We start from the raw sequence: 20,271 nt of genomic DNA, 5'->3' as shown, positions 1-20,271 counted from the left end.
AATAGCTTTGCAAATTGGCTTTTTGGATAGTTTTATTCATTAATGAAGTACCTCCATCAATCTACTCAGTGCCGAGAGACAGTGAGCTCAAACTGATGGTTTTTGCTCTTTTACTGAGCTTCGCGGATCGCTACTGTACCCGTAAATGTAAGGCATTCAGCTAAAATGTGCCACTTAACTGAAAAAGCCTCATTGTACTTGTTAGGCTCTTCAACATATTTCGGAGTGCCTAGACATCCATTAAGCTGAAAATGTATTTCCAAAAACAGCAGCCGAGTTGCTGGGTAAAAGTATTTGAATAAAAGTATTCAGAAATCTTTCTGAATATAATAGCCCAGTTGAAGTTGATCTTCACATTTCTTCAAGGTTTTCTTTTAAATAAAAGTAAAAAAAAAAAAAAAGTTAAAACATACTAAAGCAGGAAATGCCTTCAATGTGTGGTTTTACTAACAGCCTTTAAACTTAACTGTAGACTTAAATCCCATTTAAAACTGCACTAACTCTGCATTCTGCCGTCAATTACATTATCCTTACATCGGTTCAAAGATTAAATTTACCTCGGGAGTAAATTAAGATATAAATGAAGCATTACAAACAAAAACAATAATCATGTTTCTCTATTCATTAACAATTAATGCTTAAAGACCATGACTTGCAACCATCGAGACACATACTCGGTGACAGGAGTGAACACACCGCAAGATTTTAATTATATTATTTTGGTTTTCAACATAAGCTGTTGAGCTCATTTTCTCATTTGGCCTTTAGGTGATTTAGTGCATAACATCAGAGAACAAGTATTATGTAAAGTAGTTCAAAGAGTTTACCATTTTTAAACAGAAACACTTGCTGTATACAGGTCAAGCAACCTTCACAGGAGGGACAGAATGTATATATACAAGGTGCCATATTTCCATCAAATATTACTTTGATAAACATAGTGGGATTATATAGAAATATAATGAGTTGGTTTTCACTTCACGTGTAGTACTGTTGCATGTAGGAACATTTTCTGTCAAATCTGAAACTTTTCCAAACCTTTCCACCCATTACACCCTTATGTGCTTCTTGCATATCCCATAATCTGGAGTTGGTCTCCTCTTTGCCACTCTTCAGAGAGGTCTTTCCACTAGGATTTAGAATGTGGCTTTAGAACCTTGTGTCCATTCTGGATTAAAATCATTAGTGAGGTTGATCCTTCTCTTTAATACTCCTGTCCAAACAAACTGACCTGTAGAAAGCTAATGTAATGCTAATGTCAAGGTCACTATTTTGCCAGATTGAACTGATTTCCTAAAAAATTAAAACAAACAAAACAATCACCTTCAATTCACTTTCAGCAATGCAGATGTTTTGGGATTCTTCCATCCTGTCTTTGCTTCATGTAATTGAGCTGTGAGGCTGCAGAACGATATTACTGTAATGCCCACCCACTCTAAAGAAGAAAGATGCACAAAAGTCTAACTGTCTATTTAAGAAAACCAAGTGGCAATTTATAGGATGCAGATATCACACTGATCAAGTAGCCAACATTGGAATATTGATGTTTCAGTTCATTCCAAGGGTGTTCAGTGGGATTGAGGTCAGGTCTTTGTGCAGGACACATGAGTTCTTCCATTGCATTTTGGAGCATGTCTGGGTTTGGGCCTCTTATTTTCAGTGAAGGGAAATCTTAAAGTTAAAGCATACAAAGGCATTGTGTGCATATATTTAAACTATAATATTAAAGCAGAGTAAAGAAAGCAGTAATTAAAGCCCACTGTGTTTACTGCGGTTTCAGAAGCAGGATGGCCACATGCAGCGGTTCATCCGGGAGGTAAACACCACCAGCAGAGCCTGTGTGCTTTGGGACCTGGAGGAGGAGACGGACTACATAGTCCAGGTCCAGTCTATCGGCCTGTATGGGGAAAGTCAGGCCAGCAAGCGTGTCCACTTCAAAACCCTCAAGAAATCAGACCGCTTCCCTTCTAACAGCTCAAACCAAGGTACTTAAAACTGTGCCTTTAGATCTGTGTTGTGATTAGTGTCTGTGCTTTTAAATAAATATTCCATATTTGTAAAGGGTGTGAGCTGATTAATCATAGATGCTGTAATTAAACCTTCTCATTAATAGTAACTGTGTGTAGCAAGTTGCTTTACATTTTGGATGTGTGTGTATTTTGTATGCAGGCCCATGAGACCTCTGCTTTACATCTCAGTCATGGGGGCCTGCACAATCTCATTTTTTTTCTTCCTTCTCCAGCACAATTGATTCAACTTATCAGCTAATTACCAAGCCCTTCATAACTGAATTAAGGGCTCTCTATCGATCATTGCATACATTCAAGTCTAAATCTGCTCTGCTTACTCAAGTGCATTTTAAAACGAACTAATTAAAATAGAGTGATACAAAATTAATTAGAAAGCCTTATTAAGTATCATGTTCAAGTAAGTTGCAAATTGGGTATGCTTTAACACAACCCAGCCTGAATCTAATGTGAATCATTCAAAGATCTTGCAGAAAGAAGAAACACATTTGCTAGACCCTTTTCACACTAGAGAATGCTTTAGTGATCCACTAAAGAAAATCACATACCATAATCACATATACTGCCATGTCCATGACAGAAATCTTTTATTTACAAAAAATCTATTTTGTTAAGAAGTATACTGAAGTAAAAAAATTGGCTACAAGTGTGAGAGAATCCTCCTACCCTCACTCTCTATTTCCTTCTCCTGTTTAATTATAGATGAAGACATCATGCGTGACCGCAGGAGTCTATTTCTGCTGCAGTTTCTGATCAGCTTTCTGACATTCAGTGCAATGAACTTTATATTCAACACATCACTTCTCTAATGACTTGATCTCAGTTGAGCCATACAGCAGACTGCATTATCAACAGCTTTTCCTATGCGAATCGCAAAAGCAGGGTTATTTCTTTCAGTAGTTGAAGAAGAAGTAGCAACCTAAATCACTTTCTTTTTTAAGTCATTTATAATATTATATAGCTATAGTGTAGACAAGTATGGAAGACATTCTAAGTTCATTATCTTAACTCAATATGTAATGAAGCTAGCTAATGTCCATGGAGGAAATGGAGACCACAAGTTGATATCCAGACGGTGTATAAGATTGGATCTTAATTTGATTTATTTGGTTGTTTAGGGTCAGGCCACTGTTAGAACACATAGTCAATATTTTGTGTGGGTTGTTTTTATTTGCTCTCTGTGGCCCAAATTCCTTACAACAGCATCATCTAAGTGCTTATTTAAGGCTGACTGATGCTGCATATTGACAATAATTCTTTCTAATAATGTGGTCTTAGTATTAAGAAAGCTCTGGAAAGGAGAGACTATATATATATATATATATATATATATATATATATATATATATATATATATATATCCATATAGTTGGTGTTTAAATTCAGCTATAGACAAAGGCTTATGGTCTTATTTCCCCATCATACAATGGTGTGAATTTCAATTTTATATAACTATAAAACAATATATAAAAGAGATTTCATATTATAGTCCATACAGGAATTACAACTTGTATCTCAAATATTTACAATGGTGGATTGGAAGCCTGCTACTGTAGTGTTCTAAGATTGTATTATTAATGATCTACTCAGATATCTGTAGCAGATAATTAATAGGATACACACCTCCAAAAGTCACTGTTTGTAGAGATAACTTGCAATCTACTTTTATTAGAAGTGTACCCTTCCAGTACAACCTCTGCTATATGATTGGATCAGATGATACAGGTCTCTGACGTTAGAACAGGACAAAAAACACCATCAGGTCTATTTTGCATAACTTGGCAACAGACATTGCAGAGATTAAAGTGATTTGCATGGAATATTGTATCATTATTGGATATTGGCTGATGCTCAGAGCTCTGACATTGAATTCAAAGAAGAAAAAAAAATGGCACCGGTTCATCCCAAACTTTATTTCATAACTCAGTAACACAATGAAGTGTCGCAGTAGTTTATGTGCCTCTGGGCTTTGCAATAATGATGCTTAAAAAAAAAAAAAAAAAAAAATATATATATATATATATATATATATATATATATGTTGCAGTTTCTCGGTTTTCCTGCAGATAATTTAGGAACAACAATAATAGCCAAAGATTCATTCAAAATCTGTTGATCTGATAAACATCATCTGATACGCATTTTTAATCAGCTTTATAAGCATCTGATAAGCATTTTAATTAGTTAATTAGATCAAAATGGGCTACATATCCTTATCATTGATTTCATTCAAATTAGTCTCACTGTGCTAAATATTAAATAGATTTCTCACTATTTTTCTTATATACATCATTCTCATGCAGAATTACCTGTAAGTTTCAGAATGCAGTGTATCAAAACAGAGTTTCATTGCTGCCCGTAGTCTGACTGATGTTCAGTATTTTAGATGTCCTCTTTGGTGAAACATGTTATACTGGTCATATTCACATTAGATTCCCTTGCTCTAAGATATCATTACTTCAAAAGGAAACTGAAAGCTGGAGGGGAAAAAAAACTGTTTTTGCGCTCCTGTAAAGAAGGGAAGCTCCTCCTGATCAAAAACTCCTTTTTGATGCACTGTCATGACGATTAAAGTAATTCACAGCTCCTGGCAATTGTTCCTAATACTAGACCCGTATCCACTCTCAAAAATGCGACCACATCAGAAGTGTTGCATCTGCAGCAGAAAACCTTTTCCCCCCCAAAGCCTTTTCTGGTGATTTGTGATAGCTATTGCCATGTGTCTGAAGAATTATATTTATGCCGACATCATATTTTATATTTTGGTGTATTTTGTCCTCTATTTTTTGTTTGTTTTGTTCTCTTTAGGGCCCCATACAGAGAGAATCCTTGCACAAATCTCAATCTAGTGGAACTAATGAACAGCTGCTTAGCACTGAATAGGTGTCAGTAAGCAGCAAGGCAGCATTATGTTGTCTACGACACCCTAGTATTATCTAAACACCAAAAGTTACTCACTAATTGGCTGAGCAGCCTCTACTATGCTAACTAAAATCCACCACACATTCAGTATGACTCCTTATCTAAGCAGACAAACACCAGCAGAGCATTAATCACCTTTTCCATTTAAAATAGGAAGGAGATTCCTATGTTTCCTTCTAGAGGCATGCTGGAAATCCCCTATTCGGCGTTATAAATATTCATCGAGGCAGGCGATGAGAGAGATAGCTTGGTTGTTGCTCATTTCTGACTGTTTATCATTGAAGAACGAGAGTGTTTCAATACTACTCAGTCGTAATTGGAAATGGAGGTGATATAAATGATAAATGGCCTCTCTCGGTAATTGCTCAGGCGAAACCATCTTCCACCCATCCTTTCCTTTTCTCAGTTATGACAGCCAGCACATATGAGCCAGCTACCTCTTTATCCACTAAGGAAAGATCAATTGGGAAAAGTGGTGCTCTGGAACAATTCCACACGGGTTAAAAGATAGACAATAGAATGCTAAAGTCAATTAATTTAACACAGGATTAATGATTTAGACTGATAGCTGGTTAGACAAGCACTTCCTCCAGGTTCTGGTTGACTGGACAGAATGAGGATTGCTGGCTAACTGGACCAGATTTGTGCTAAATAATAAAGTCTGATGTAGAAATTTGATCACCAAAAGCTTGAGCTTGGATGCTAATGGAATATTATAAACACAAAATTATTTTGCTGATCATTTTGTTGCTTGTTTGTCACTCTTCTGGTCTGAAAAATAAAATGACATTGTGCATCACTTTTCTATGACATCATAGCTTAAAAAAAATCTGTTTATTTCTGTATTTATAGACGATCCCACTGTCGAAGGTCTAGACAAGTCGAGAAACCTGCAAACAGGAGAGATGATCATCATTGTGGTGGTGCTGCTTATGTGGGCAGGTATGAAGATTAAAGTCTCTGAATTTCAATCTCTTATTATTTCTGCCTATTGATTATAAATTACAACATTTGAAGTATTGAAGCTTGGACCTCAAACTATTGTTAATAGTCTATTAGTTCTAATTTGCTCAAAACCTCTGCAACGATGTAATGATTGTTTAAGTGTCAAGTATTAATAATCATTTATATTAATTTCTATCAGATATTTCTCCAAATTGTAAAAGATAATGATTAGACTATTAGTATTACAACAATCTGTAAGTATTACATTTAACTATAATTATTACTGTAACTTATTAGGATTACCCTAACCTACAGTATTAGCATTAACTTAACCTCTTAGTATTACTGTAACCTATTAGTATTACCTTATTGCACAGCACTGAGTGTCTGTTTGTAAGAGGTTGTCCATTATTAGTATCTCTAAGCCAGTGTGTGTGTGAAACAGCTGTAATTATCTCTGATACAATTCAGATTATTTTCTTGATATTATACGATTGTGATTAAAGATTGCTTTCCTTTTCATTTTAAGCTATTCATAAAATAAAACATACTCGTATATATACTCAGAGACAAATATTGCCACATCAGCCAATAATGTGGCAGCAGTACCGTGTATAACGTCATGCAGATACAAGCCAATAGACTTAGTTAATGCTCAGCAAGCATCAGAATGTTGCTAGTGCCAAATGAAATGCTTTAGGATGTCAAAAACTGCAGATCTGCTGAGAGCAGGAGTTCTGTGCCCAGAGAAACCATTTTTTGTTTTTTTGATTTAAGTGATCAGAGGAGAATGGCCAGACTAGTTAGAGCTAACAGGAAGGTAACTCAAATAACCAATCTGTAAAATTGTAGTGAGCAAAATAGCATCTCAGATTGACTACAATAGCAGAAGATTATTGAGTTCCACTTCTGTCAGCCAAGAACTGAGGCTGCATGGGGCACAAGCTCACCAAAATTGGACAGTTAAAAAAAAACCAAAAAAAAAAAAAACCTCTGGTCTTTTTCCAATTTTTAGCTGTGTTCACCAAAAAATTATTAGAAATATAAACAGTGATTAACATTTGATTTAGGCAATTACAGTTTATCAGTAAATGATGTTTTCTGCTTGACCACTAAAATCCGTTATATGAAAATATTTCACTGTGATCAGTTTCAATAATCCTAATCAGGATCAACTTATAGAAGTATTGTGATTGGACTAGATACTAAACTATACCACACTATAATGTACTATACTGTACTGTACTGTACTGTACTATACCATACTACACTGTACTGTACTATACTATACTATATTGTACTGTACTATACAATACTACACAATCCTATACTATACTGTGCTTTACTGTACTATGCCATACTATAATACATTATACTATACTTTTCCATACCATACTACGCTATTCTCTACTGTACTGTACTCTACCATACTATACTACACTATACTATACTATACTGTATTGTACTGTACTATACAATACTACACAATCCTATACTATACTGTACTTTACTGTACTATACCATACTATAATATATTATATAGGGCTGTCAATCGATTAAAATATTTAATCGCGATTAATTGCATGATTGTCATGAGTTAACTCGTGATTAATCGCAACTTAATTGCACATTTTTATCCATTCTAAATGTACCTTAAATTATTACGTTTTTTAGTTTTTAATACTCTAATCAACATGGGCATGGACAAATATTGAAATGTATGTTGTTTATTATTAGTGAAACCATATTCAACATAGAGCATGAAGACTAGACATGTTTCAAAGGTCATAGATATTTTTCTTGTTCATGTCTATTAAACATATGAAAAAAAGAACATAGAAAACAATTACTTCTTTCTTTGTACTGAGCTATTTACTTACACAAGCCTGTTAACATTTTCAGATCACTTCTTCTAAACATGCAAAGTGTACATTTATTACTGAAACCACCTTAAATATAGAGCATAAAGAACATAGACATGTTTGTCAAATAACTTGTTCATGACTATTAAACACATGAAGAAAAGAACATAGAAAAAACACAGGTTCACATTACATCTCCGCTGAAAAGAATCTAGTGTTGTCTGCCTTTGGAGAGGGGCAGGAGAGGGGCAGGAGAGCTCTCTGCATCAGCTGTATGCTTCACCATCAATTGATATTTTAAACTCGACGTGCTGTGGTGATAATTCACATCCACAATAAATGAACCATCAGACATCGTTTTATATATAAAGAAGACGTTTTTCTTTCTCAATTTCGGTTTGCTGCTGCATCTCCCATTTCCCAAACTACAGGCAAGGCCAAAGGTCAAAAAGAAAATGTGCGCTGCGTTAATCGCTCGTTAATAAAATTAGTGCAGTTAAAATGAATTTGCATTAACACATTATTAACGTGTTCATTTTGACAGCCCTAATATTATACTATACTTTTCCATACCACACTACGCTATTCTCTACTGTACTGTACTCTACCATACTATACTACACTATACTATACTGTACTGTATTGTACTACACTATACTATACTATACTACACTATACTATACCGTACTGTATTGTACTACACTATACTATACTATACTACACTATACTATACTGTACTGTATTGTACTACACTATACTGTACTATACTACACTATACTGTACTGTATTGTACTACACTATACTATACTACACTATACTGTACTGTATTGTACTACACTATACTATACTATACTACACTATACTGTACTGTATTGTACTACACTATACTATACTACACTATACTATACTGTACTGTATTGTACTACACTATACTATACTATACTACACTATACTGTACTGTATTGTACTACACTATACTATACTACACTATACTATACTGTACTGTATTGTACTACACTATACTATACTATACTACACTATACTATACTGTACTGTATTGTACTACACTATACTATACTGTACTGTATTGTACTACACTATACTATACTACACTATACTATACTGTACTGTATTGTACTACACTATACTGTACTATACTACACTATACTATACTGTACTGTATTGTACTACACTATACTATACTACACTATACTGTACTGTACTACACTATACTATACTACACTATACTATACTGTACTGTATTGTACTACACTATACTATACTACACTATACTGTACTGTATTGTACTACACTATACTATACTACACTATACTATACTGTACTGTACTGTATTGTACTACACTATACTATACTATACTGTACTGTATTGTACTACACTATACAGTACTATACTACACTATACTGTACTGTATTGTACTATACTATACTATACTACACTATACTATACTGTACTGTACTGTATTGTACTACACTATACTATACTGTACTGTATTGTACTACACTATACAGTACTATACTACACTATACTTTACTGTATTGTACTACACTATACTATACTACACTATACTATACTGTACTGTACTATACTACACTATACTATACTGTACTGTATTGTACTACACTATACTATACTACACTATACTATACTGTACTGTATTGTACTACACTATACTGTACTATACTACACTATACTGTACTGTATTGTACTACACTATACTGTACTATACTACACTATACTATACCGTACTGTATTGTACTACACTATACTGTACTATACTACACTATACTATACTGTACTGTATTGTACTACACTATACTATACTATACTACACTATACTATACTATACTACACTATACTATACCGTACTGTATTGTACTACACTATACTATACTATACTACACTATACTATACCGTACTGTATTGTACTACATTATACTATACTATACTACACTATACTATACTACACTATACTATACTGTACTATACTACACTACACTATACTGTACTGTATTGTACTACACTATACTATACTACACTATACTATACTGTACTGTATTGTACTACACTATACTATACTACACTATACTATACTGTACTGTATTGTACTACACTATACTGTACTATACTACACTATACTATACTGTACTGTATTGTACTACACTATACTATACTACACTATACTGTACTGTACTACACTATACTATACTACACTATACTATACTGTACTGTATTGTACTACACTATACTATACTGTACTGTATTGTACTACACTATACTATACTACACTATACTATACTGTACTGTACTGTATTGTACTACACTATACTATACTATACTGTACTGTATTGTACTACACTATACAGTACTATACTACACTATACTGTACTGTATTGTACTATACTATACTATACTACACTATACTATACTGTACTGTACTGTATTGTACTACACTATACTATACTGTACTGTATTGTACTACACTATACAGTACTATACTACACTATACTTTACTGTATTGTACTACACTATACAGTACTATACTACACTATACTATACTGTACTGTATTGTACTACACTATACTATACTACACTATACTATACTGTACTGTATTGTACTACACTATACTGTACTATATTACACTATACTGTACTGTATTGTACTACACTATACTGTACTATACTACACTATACTGTACTGTATTGTACTACACTATACTGTACTATACTACACTATACTATACCGTACTGTATTGTACTACACTATACTGTACTATACTACACTATACTATACTGTACTGTATTGTACTACACTATACTATACTACACTATACTATACTGTACTATACTACACTACACTATACTGTACTGTATTGTACTACACTATACTATACTACACTATACTATACTGTACTGTATTGTACTACACTATACTATACTACACTATACTATACTGTACTGTATTGTACTACACTATACTGTACTATACTACACTACACTATACTGTACTGTATTGTACTACACTATACTGTACTATACTACACTACACTACACTGTACTGTATTGTACTACACTATACTATACTACACTATACTGTACTGTATTGTACTACACTATACTATACTATACTACACTATACTATACTGTACTGTATTGTACTACACTATACTATACTACACTATACTATACTGTACTATACTACACTACACTATACTGTACTGTATTGTACTACACTATACTATACTACACTATACTATACTGTACTGTATTGTACTACACTATACTATACTACACTACACTATACTATACTACACTATACTATACTGTACTATACTACACTATACTATACTGTACTGTATTGTACTACACTATACTGTACTATACTACACTACACTATACTGTACTGTATTGTACTATACTATACTATACTATACTATACTATACTATACTATACTATAATTTATGAAGCTAAATCATTAGTACTTAAATACTGAAATAGTATTGATCAAACATGCAACACAGAGGGAGAAACTATATTCATTCATTCATTCATTCATTCATTCATTCATTCATTCATTCATTCATTCATCATTTTAATATATTTATTTGTTTTTTCATTTGTTTCTTTATTTATCTTCACAAATTGGTTTATCTTGGTTGAAACTGCATAGGATCCAGAGCCTATTACATGAACACTTGATTTGTGAAGCATGAATAATCTCTGTATGGAAAATTAGTCCTTTGCAGGCACCATGTACACACACACACACACACAAACACACACACAAACACACACACACAGAAACATACCTAAGGGCCATTTAGAGGCACCAATCCAACTGCAGCAAGTTTATGGAGGAAAAACAATGTGGATAACATGCAAACTCCAGAAAGATAATAACACACCCCAGCAAATCTGGTGCTGTGAGGTGGCAACCGTACCTTCTGTGCCACTGTGCCAGAAAGGCATTCAGTATAATATATCTTAAGAGCCAGTTTTATCGCTGGTGATTGCAGGGTCCTACATGTCCTATATACTTCATGTTAGCTTATGGTTTAACTAGTAGACTATGACCATGTAAGAATATATAGATAAATGATCTTTCATTAGTTACCTAAAGCTTATTTTCCTGACAGATGTCACGATCCACTATGCTTTAGTTCAGTAAATCCATACCTTTATAGACTGCACCTCATCATCATCATGTCTACGGCACTTACATTACAAATGATTGTCTGAGCCATGTGGAGGTCTGTTTCTGTGAGCCTCGCAAGGACGCATAGAGATTTTATTGATCTTTTGAAGTTCTGACTCAGTGTGGAGTTTAAGCATGTCGATTGCTCTCTCCTCTTAGCGGTCATCGCACTCTTCTGCCGGCAGTATGACATCATCAAGGACAACGATAACAGTAACAGCAAAGAGAAGGTGAAGCCTTTGTCTGAGAGGAGCACACCAGAGCACCACAGTGGAGGACTGCTCAGGAGCAAGGTGAGGGAACCTTAACCCTAACCCTCATGTTCTGTTTACGGCGATAGATGTCTCACTGACCCGAGTTATCGATTTGGATTTTATAACAATGCAACACCAAACTAAAACCTGCATTAAATGTCATATTATCATATAATATTTTTCATCATTGTTTTAAATATGATGTTACCAATTTTTATTTTACAGGGCTGATGAATTCTTGAATCTGAAAGGTGCTTTACTGTAATTCATTTATAGGGCATGGGTGGATGCTCAATAATAATCAAAGGCTCATAATTTTTAAAACAAATGACTATGCTTAATCATCGACATGGTTACGCTTTATGTAAGAAGATTTATTTAACATTTAATAAGTTAAATAGTAGCCAGTAAGTGTTATTGCTGTAGAAAAAGGCTTCGCACTTTCCAGTTTGTCAGTAACACAACAAGCTGTGGGTTTTATTTGCCATATTAACTGGAAAAAAATGTATAACGGCTGTAACAAAAGTCATAACTTCCCAGAAGTTTTACTAAATTAAATCTTACAAGAAATGGCTTGTGAATTAATTAAAAATCGCAATCATCGCCAAATTCCTTCTAATTAGGGAAATTAAGCTCTTTGTGATGTGCTGTTAGAAATTAAAATTGTCGTCACCCTGCTGTGGATTATTTTCCAATAACTGTTACCTTGCTATTCACTAATCTGGACATGATGTGAATCCAGCAGGTCATCTTTAGTATTGTTTCAATCAGTAAAAACAAATGAATAGAAGATATGTTTCTGGTCCATAAGCTCTTTAGCTTTAGGCAACACTGAAATCAATGCTGCAAAACACAGTTTCTTATAAAACCGATCGACTTTATTCTTTCAAGACTGTCTACGAGGATCAATTGTGGTACTCGTGTGACTTTCATGACTTGTAATGGTTAAAGATGTTACGTTCTTCTTCATTATTGACTTACAGAGAGAGAGAGAGAGAGAGAGAGAGAGAGAGAGAGAGAGAGAGATTGTGTTTTTTGTTCTTTTTTAAAATCATTTCAGACTATGTCTGTCAGCGCTCCTGACTGATGAAATCTACACATTTATTATAGAGTCAGTGTTTTGCAAGAACCATGCAATGAAGATGAATACACACAAGGACATGGACTGAAAAGCAGAAAGAAAATAGTTCAATATATTAAAGCACCAGTTAATTTCCTAGATAACAGTAACTAGCAAAGGCTGATGGAATCAGCATGCATGTTAAATTATAGAAAATGGTTTATGATATTTCTCTTTTTGCTTCAACCCTTGTGAGTGTATTTCTCCTACTCTATGATGAGAACAAGATGGGTTTAGCATTGCAAATGTCTCAACATAAAAACCGCAATGATACTGACCTACTTTTAAAATAGATCATGTACCCAGGAGGAGCAAAACCCGACAATAAAGGCCTTTGATCTTTCTACCATTTCCTTCTTCGGCCTCCATTTCTCTGTAGATGCCAAGTACTTGCCGTTCTACCTTGTTAAACATTACTGCTGCCTTTTCGGCTTGTCCACGTACGTAGTTAATGCAGATTACTGTGTGATAAATGCCTTGAGCCCTGTGATAAATTCATTATTGCTTTAGAAGGAACCATTAAGACATTAGCAGCATGTCAGACATAGTGGCACCAAATGGTTCTGTTACATTTCAGTGCCTATTTAGTTATGTCCTCATGAAAGTTTCGCTTGTATGCCTCATTGGCCAGTCTCCAAATTAGAATTTGTTTATTAGGCACATCAAATGTTGATGTATACACAGTATGGTGTAGGCTTTCTAATGGATAGCTATTTATCAGTGCTCTCTGAGAGATCAACCACTCTTTACTTACATACGCACAAATGATGGCGAGTTTAATGAAATTGGCCCTTTGAGTGACATTTTGTGTTCTTATTTCCCCTGTGCTCTGCAGTTCCATCAGTCCGTGCCATCTATCAACATCATAGAGGTCTAATGGGACGAGTGAAGATGTCTGCTCTTCTAACTGTCAACATGATGCTACATTGCTGTAAACCTTCTCCACCACAGAGTCAGGATGCCATTCGCGAGGAACCATTAATCACACTGGCTGCCAATGAAGCTAGAACTTCTCATCCCATAACTATGAGTGCGCACGCCGAACATTTCAAAAGCAATCCATTCCTGTAGGGCAATTATACGTAAGGTGAAGTACAGCTGTATTAAGGGAGCTCATTCCCACTGGTTTCATGTTCATTCAGTGTGATCGCAGTGCACACTTTTCATTCTGGGATCATGAGACTACACTGGATTGTATTTTTGATGTGGTCCTGTGAAAGGCTACTGTAGCAGAACAGGGGTTTATGGTTCCAGCTGTGGTGTGTGTGTGTGTGTGTGTGTGTGTGCTGTCACAACCTCTGAAACTGTTGAATGAAGCCAAGTGTGCATTCGGGGACATAATACAAGTACCCTTTTCTGTCGTTGTGGCCAAAAATACAGAAGCTCAAAGGGAGGCTCAGCACATGCTTCTGTGATAAGTTTTCTTACAGAGTAGAAAGAATAGAAGGCCGTGTCACTGTTGGATATATGATGAATGCACCAGAACTGATTACAACTTGAAAAAAAAAAGCTTTGTTTGCACTTTATGTATGTATGAATAGTTTGGGTAACATTGAACATAAAAGACACCCATAATAAGCATCATTTTAGCGTTTAGTTAACATACCATAAACATAGCATTACACCATAAGCTAATGTTAAATATGTAATTAATGCCTTTTTAAAAACATATATATATATAAAGCTGAATTCAGTTGACTACTTTTAGTATAATGCTGTAATGTTGATTAATTTATGGTCATTTTGTGGATTTATTTGATTATTTTCTTAGTCCTTATTAGAATAAAGCAGGTGTATTTAGTTAAAAACAAAAATCACACACTTTATTTTAAGGAGCACAGATTATAGGTTAATTATGGGCGTGTTCTTTGCTCAGTAAAGATTTGGAGGAAACCCCAAATCAGACACTTGTTGGTTTATTTACTAAAAATTAGACTTTATTCATTGATTTAACACCTATATTAGTTTTTAATTGGTGAGCTGTTATGTAAAAAAAAAAATCTAATAAATGCATTATTAGTTGTGATCATGTGCAACAAATGCATTGTTAAAAGCGCTGTTATATATATATATATATATATATATATATATATATATATATATATATATATATATATATATATATATAAATATACAGTATCAAGCATGAATTAATCCTCTAAATTCATCTCGTATTAGTTTGTAACTGGTGATATGTGATGTGTTAGATCTGTAGATTAGAGATAGCAACCTGCCATTTTATAAAAAGTAAATAAATCACTAATACTATGGGTTTCTTAGGGTAGAGTATTAGAATAAAAAAAGGACTTAAGTATCATATCTAAAAAATCAACATTAAGGTCAAATAGTATACTTTTATATTCTCTTATGGTACATGGTATATAAGATATAGAGCCTTACATAAGGAATATTTGAATTTTATTTTAAGGAATACATATTGTATTGGAATGTACTGTATGTGAAACTATAATATGGGACATAGTATTGGTACTTACTATTCATGCTTTCAGAATCTACAGCTATAGCATTTTGCCAGCTATGCACTAAAATGATATGGATTTCCATGATTAACTCATGCTTAATAAGTTACATAACATAAGCTTTTTATATATCATCATTACAATTTATAAATAATAACTAACGCGATTTAGTTATTTGCAATTAAAAAATTTAGGAGTTATAAAGTGTTGATGAATAAAGTCTAGTATTTAGTAAACAAACCATTTTCTAAACGAAGTATCTAATTTGGTCTTTATTGAACAGAGAACAAGACCTACACTAGCCATAATATCCATCCATCCATCATTCATCCATCCATCCGATTTGTGAACCGCTTATCCTACATAGTGTCTCTCCCAGGGAATTCGAGGCACGACGTAGGGGACATGCTGGATGGGGTGACAACCCATCAAAGCATACAATCACACACACACTCACACACATTCATTTACTGGAGATGCCATTCAGCCTACAATGCATATTTTCTAGGGGAGGTACAAGGCAAACTATTAGGCCACTGAGACATCCCCCAAACCCCCAATATGTGTTCCTTAAAATACAGTATTAACAAACCATTAGTTGATATGTGTTGTTTTTTTTTGCTTAGATAACATTATTTATAGTTTCTAAATGCTATATAGTTAAATTGTGTAGTAAATGTTACTAAAGGGAATTTCTCATCATTACAACTTTTTTGCCAACCCCAATGACCTGGCTTTTCACACACATGTTTAAAGGTTTGGGTTTGGTGTATTGGTAGGATTATGTGTAAGAATGTTTCAGTGTTTTATGCTCATAATTACAGTTAATTATGTAGTGAAGTTATATCACAGGGATATTAGTTAGGATGCATGTTAGTCATTGGCTTGTATATATCGTCTAATACTTACTGTGTGCAACACTGCTCATCTTTTTATGACAAAACAGTAAGCATAAACAGCATTTCTGTCACTTCTGTGGTACCTGTGCAAAGTTTAAGTAATTTTACTTATTGCCATTAGTATTATCCAGCAATAAATCCATGTAACTTTTTTCCAGAAAAAAAGTCTACATAAAAACACAACATAACTCAATTCTACCATGCTTTCAGGAAATTTCTCTTTCTCTCTCTCTCTCTCTCTCTCTCTCTCTCTCTCTCTCTCTCTATATATATATATATATATATATATATATATATATATATATATATATATATATATACACTATATTGCCAAAAGTATAAAAGTATTCGCTCACCCATCCAAATAATCAGAATCAGGTGTTCCAATCACTTCCATGGCCACAGGTGTATAAAATCAAGCACCTAGGCATGCAGACTGTTTTTACAAACATTTGTGAAAGAATGGGACGCTCTCAGGAGCTCAGTGAATTCCAGCGTGGAACTGTGATAGGATGCCACCTGTGCAACAAATCCAGTCGTGAAATTTCCTCGCTCCTAAATATTCCACAGTCAACTGTCAGCTGTATTATAAGAACGTGGAAGTGTTTGGGAACGACAGCAACTCAGCCACGAAGTGGTAGGCCACGTAAACTGACGGAGCGGGGTCAGCGGATGCTGAGGCGCATAGTGCGAAGAGGTCGCCAACTTTCTGCAGAGTCAATCGCTACAGACCTCCAAACTTCATGTGGCCTTCAGATTAGCTCAAGAACAGTGCGCAGAGAGCTTCATGGAATGGGTTTCCATGGCCGAGCAGCTGCATCCAAGCCATACATCACCAAGTGCAATGCAAAGCGTCGGATGCAGTGGTGTAAAGCACGTCACCACTGGACTCTAGAGCAGTGGAGACGCGTTCTCTGGAGTGACGAATCGCGCTTCTCCATCTGGCAATCTGATGGACGAGTCTGGGTTTGGCGGTTGCCAGGAGAACGGTACTTGTCTGACTACATTGTGCCAAGTGTAAAGTTTGGTGGAGGGGGGATTATGGTGTGGGGTTGTTTTTCAGGAGCTGGGCTTGGCCCCTTAGTTCCGGTGAAAGGAACTCTGAATGCTTCAGCATACCAAGACATTTTGGACAATTCCATGCTCCCAACTTTGTGGGAACAGTTTGGAGCTGGCCCCTTCCTCTTCCAACATGACTGTGCACCAGTGCACAAAGCAAGGTCCATAAAGACATGGATGACAGAGTCTGGTGTGGATGAACTTGACTGGCCTGCACAGAGTCCTGACCTCAACCCAATAGAACACCTTTGGGATGAATTAGAGCGGAGACTGAGAGCCAGGCCTCCTCATCCAACATCAGTGTGTGACCTCACAAATGCGATTCTGGAAGAATGGTCAAAAATTCCCATAAACACACTCCTAAACCTTGTGGACAGCCTTCCCAGAAGAGTTGAAACTGTTATAGCTGCAAAGGGTGGACCGATGTCATATTGAACCCTATGGATTAGGAATGGGATGTCACTTAAGTTCATATGCGAGTCAAGGCAGGTGAGCGAATACTTTTGGCAATATAGTGTATATATATATATATATATATATATATATATATATATATATATATATATATATATATATATATATACTCACAAAAACGGTAAGGATATTTGGCTTTTGGGTGAAATTTATGGAAGATGTAAAAAGTTCATGCTACAGTGATATTATATCATGAAAGTAGGACATTTAAGTAGAAGCATGCAATTGTGATTTCCTCATCTCAAACAATTTATTGAAACAAAAGCCAACAACAGTGGTGGGTATACCACAACAAAAAATGTCAATGTCTCAATAATTTGTCATGTGCCCTTGACCATCATTTACAGCTTGATAACGAAGTTTCATGCTGTTCACAAGTCGACTTATTGTCTGCTGAGGCATGGCATTCCACTCTTCTTCAAGGACGGCCCTCAGGTCATTGAGGTTCTGGGGTGCAGGGTTACGAGCCTCTACACGGCAACTCAGCTTTTTCTATGGGATTCAGGTCTGGAGAAAGTGCAGGCCACTCCATTTGAGGTACCCCAGCCTCCAGTAGCCATTCCCTAATGATGCGACCTGGATGAGCTGGAGCATTGTCGTCCATGAAGATGAAGTTAGGCCTGTTTTGTTCATGCAGGGGCACAATGACTGGATTAATGATGTTATTCAGGTAGTATTGGCTTGTCAGTGTACCATCCACAAGATGTAGGGCAGTTCTGTATTGAGTAGACACACCTGCCCAGACTGTAACACCACCACAACAGTGTCTGATGCATAGCACTCTCCTTGACGTCTCCAACATCGTTGGCGGCCATAATTTCTGCTCAACGTGAATCGACTTTCATCAGAGAACAGCACTGAGGCCCACTGGTCCCTCATCCAGCATAAATGCTCCTGGGCCCATGCAAGATGCCTGGTAGTGTGGTCAGATACCCTTGCAGGTCGTCTGGCACGCAGACCATGCTGATGTAAACAGTTTCGAATGGTCTTATGTGACACTTGGGTGCCTCTCACCTCCCTTAAATGTGCCTTGAGTGGAATGGCATTCATCATCCAGTTCCGCAGGGCTGTTCACAATGAAGCGGCCATCAATGTGGGATGTGGCCAAAGGACATCCACTTCTATGCCTTTCTGTGACTCTTCCAGTCTCTCTGTATCTCTGTCGCAACCTGCTGATGACACTCTGTGACACTCTAAGCTCAGTGGCCACTTCCCTCTGAGAACATCCTGTTTGAAGCCTCGCAATGGTGAGGTACTGTTGATCAATTGTTAGGTGTGGTCTTGGTCTCATGATGTCAAAATGTGGACAGCATGATGAAGAGGACTGTTTAAATTTATTGGTCGATTCATGGATCAAACACCAGTTGTGAATTTTGCTGTTAAGCACCTTGTTAGAGAACAGCAAGTTATGCAAGAAGTACTGAAACACTGAACAGTTGGACATGTGCATTCAAAAGTGTAGAGAAGGTCAAATTAAGTTCACCTGTAAAGGTTATAGTGCATTTTGGGTGTATCCTGAAATTTCACCCGAAAGCCAAATATCTTTAACTTTTTGTGAGTAGTGTATATATATATGAGTTATGTGAATGACAGAACATCAGCTAGATTGACCACTGATCACATTTTGTACAGTTACCGAGACCATGAGGTAGTTTACACATCAAATTAAATGTTAATAATGGTACACGCATGGGGCCATGGTGCATAGAAACTGAATTCAAAATCCTACTGAATTTTCTTCTTAATTTCTTGCTATTTTGCTATCTTCTCTTCCTCTTCAGTATTAACTACAATAAAGATTTCGGGAATAATAGACTGGCATTTTGTTCTGTTTGTTGAATATTATGCCGTGAATAAAGTATTTAAATAAAAGCAACATTTTCAAATCAAGTGAAACTAATGACTCATTTTATGTGTTAAAGAACTCCATTGACAGCACATACTGTACAGAACAACAAATTCATTTAGACTGAGTAATATTCAAAAACAAATATTTTGAAAACACTCACTTTAT

At 35.4% G+C, this 20,271-nt stretch overlaps 1 protein-coding gene across 1 annotated transcript in view; it reads left to right on the top strand.

Moving 5' to 3' along the window:
* The window catches only part of fndc4a (fibronectin type III domain containing 4a), a 31,436-nt gene extending 16,040 nt beyond the window's left edge, over positions 1–15,396 (top strand). Inside the window, exons 3-6 of the mRNA XM_058379776.1 lie at positions 1,781–1,985; positions 5,802–5,891; positions 12,131–12,264; positions 14,181–15,396. Of these exons, the coding sequence (XP_058235759.1) occupies positions 1,781–1,985; positions 5,802–5,891; positions 12,131–12,264; positions 14,181–14,222 (471 nt within the window). The 3' untranslated portion in view covers positions 14,223–15,396. The remainder of the gene's footprint in view (positions 1–1,780; positions 1,986–5,801; positions 5,892–12,130; positions 12,265–14,180) is intronic.
* Positions 15,397–20,271: the final 4,875 nt, after the last annotated feature.

Source organism: Hemibagrus wyckioides, linkage group LG25 (assembly GCF_019097595.1).
Source record: "Hemibagrus wyckioides isolate EC202008001 linkage group LG25, SWU_Hwy_1.0, whole genome shotgun sequence".
NCBI lineage: Eukaryota > Metazoa > Chordata > Actinopteri > Siluriformes > Bagridae > Hemibagrus > Hemibagrus wyckioides.
Note: the sequence above shows the minus strand (reverse complement) of the source record. Positions and strands in the feature narration are given on the sequence as shown.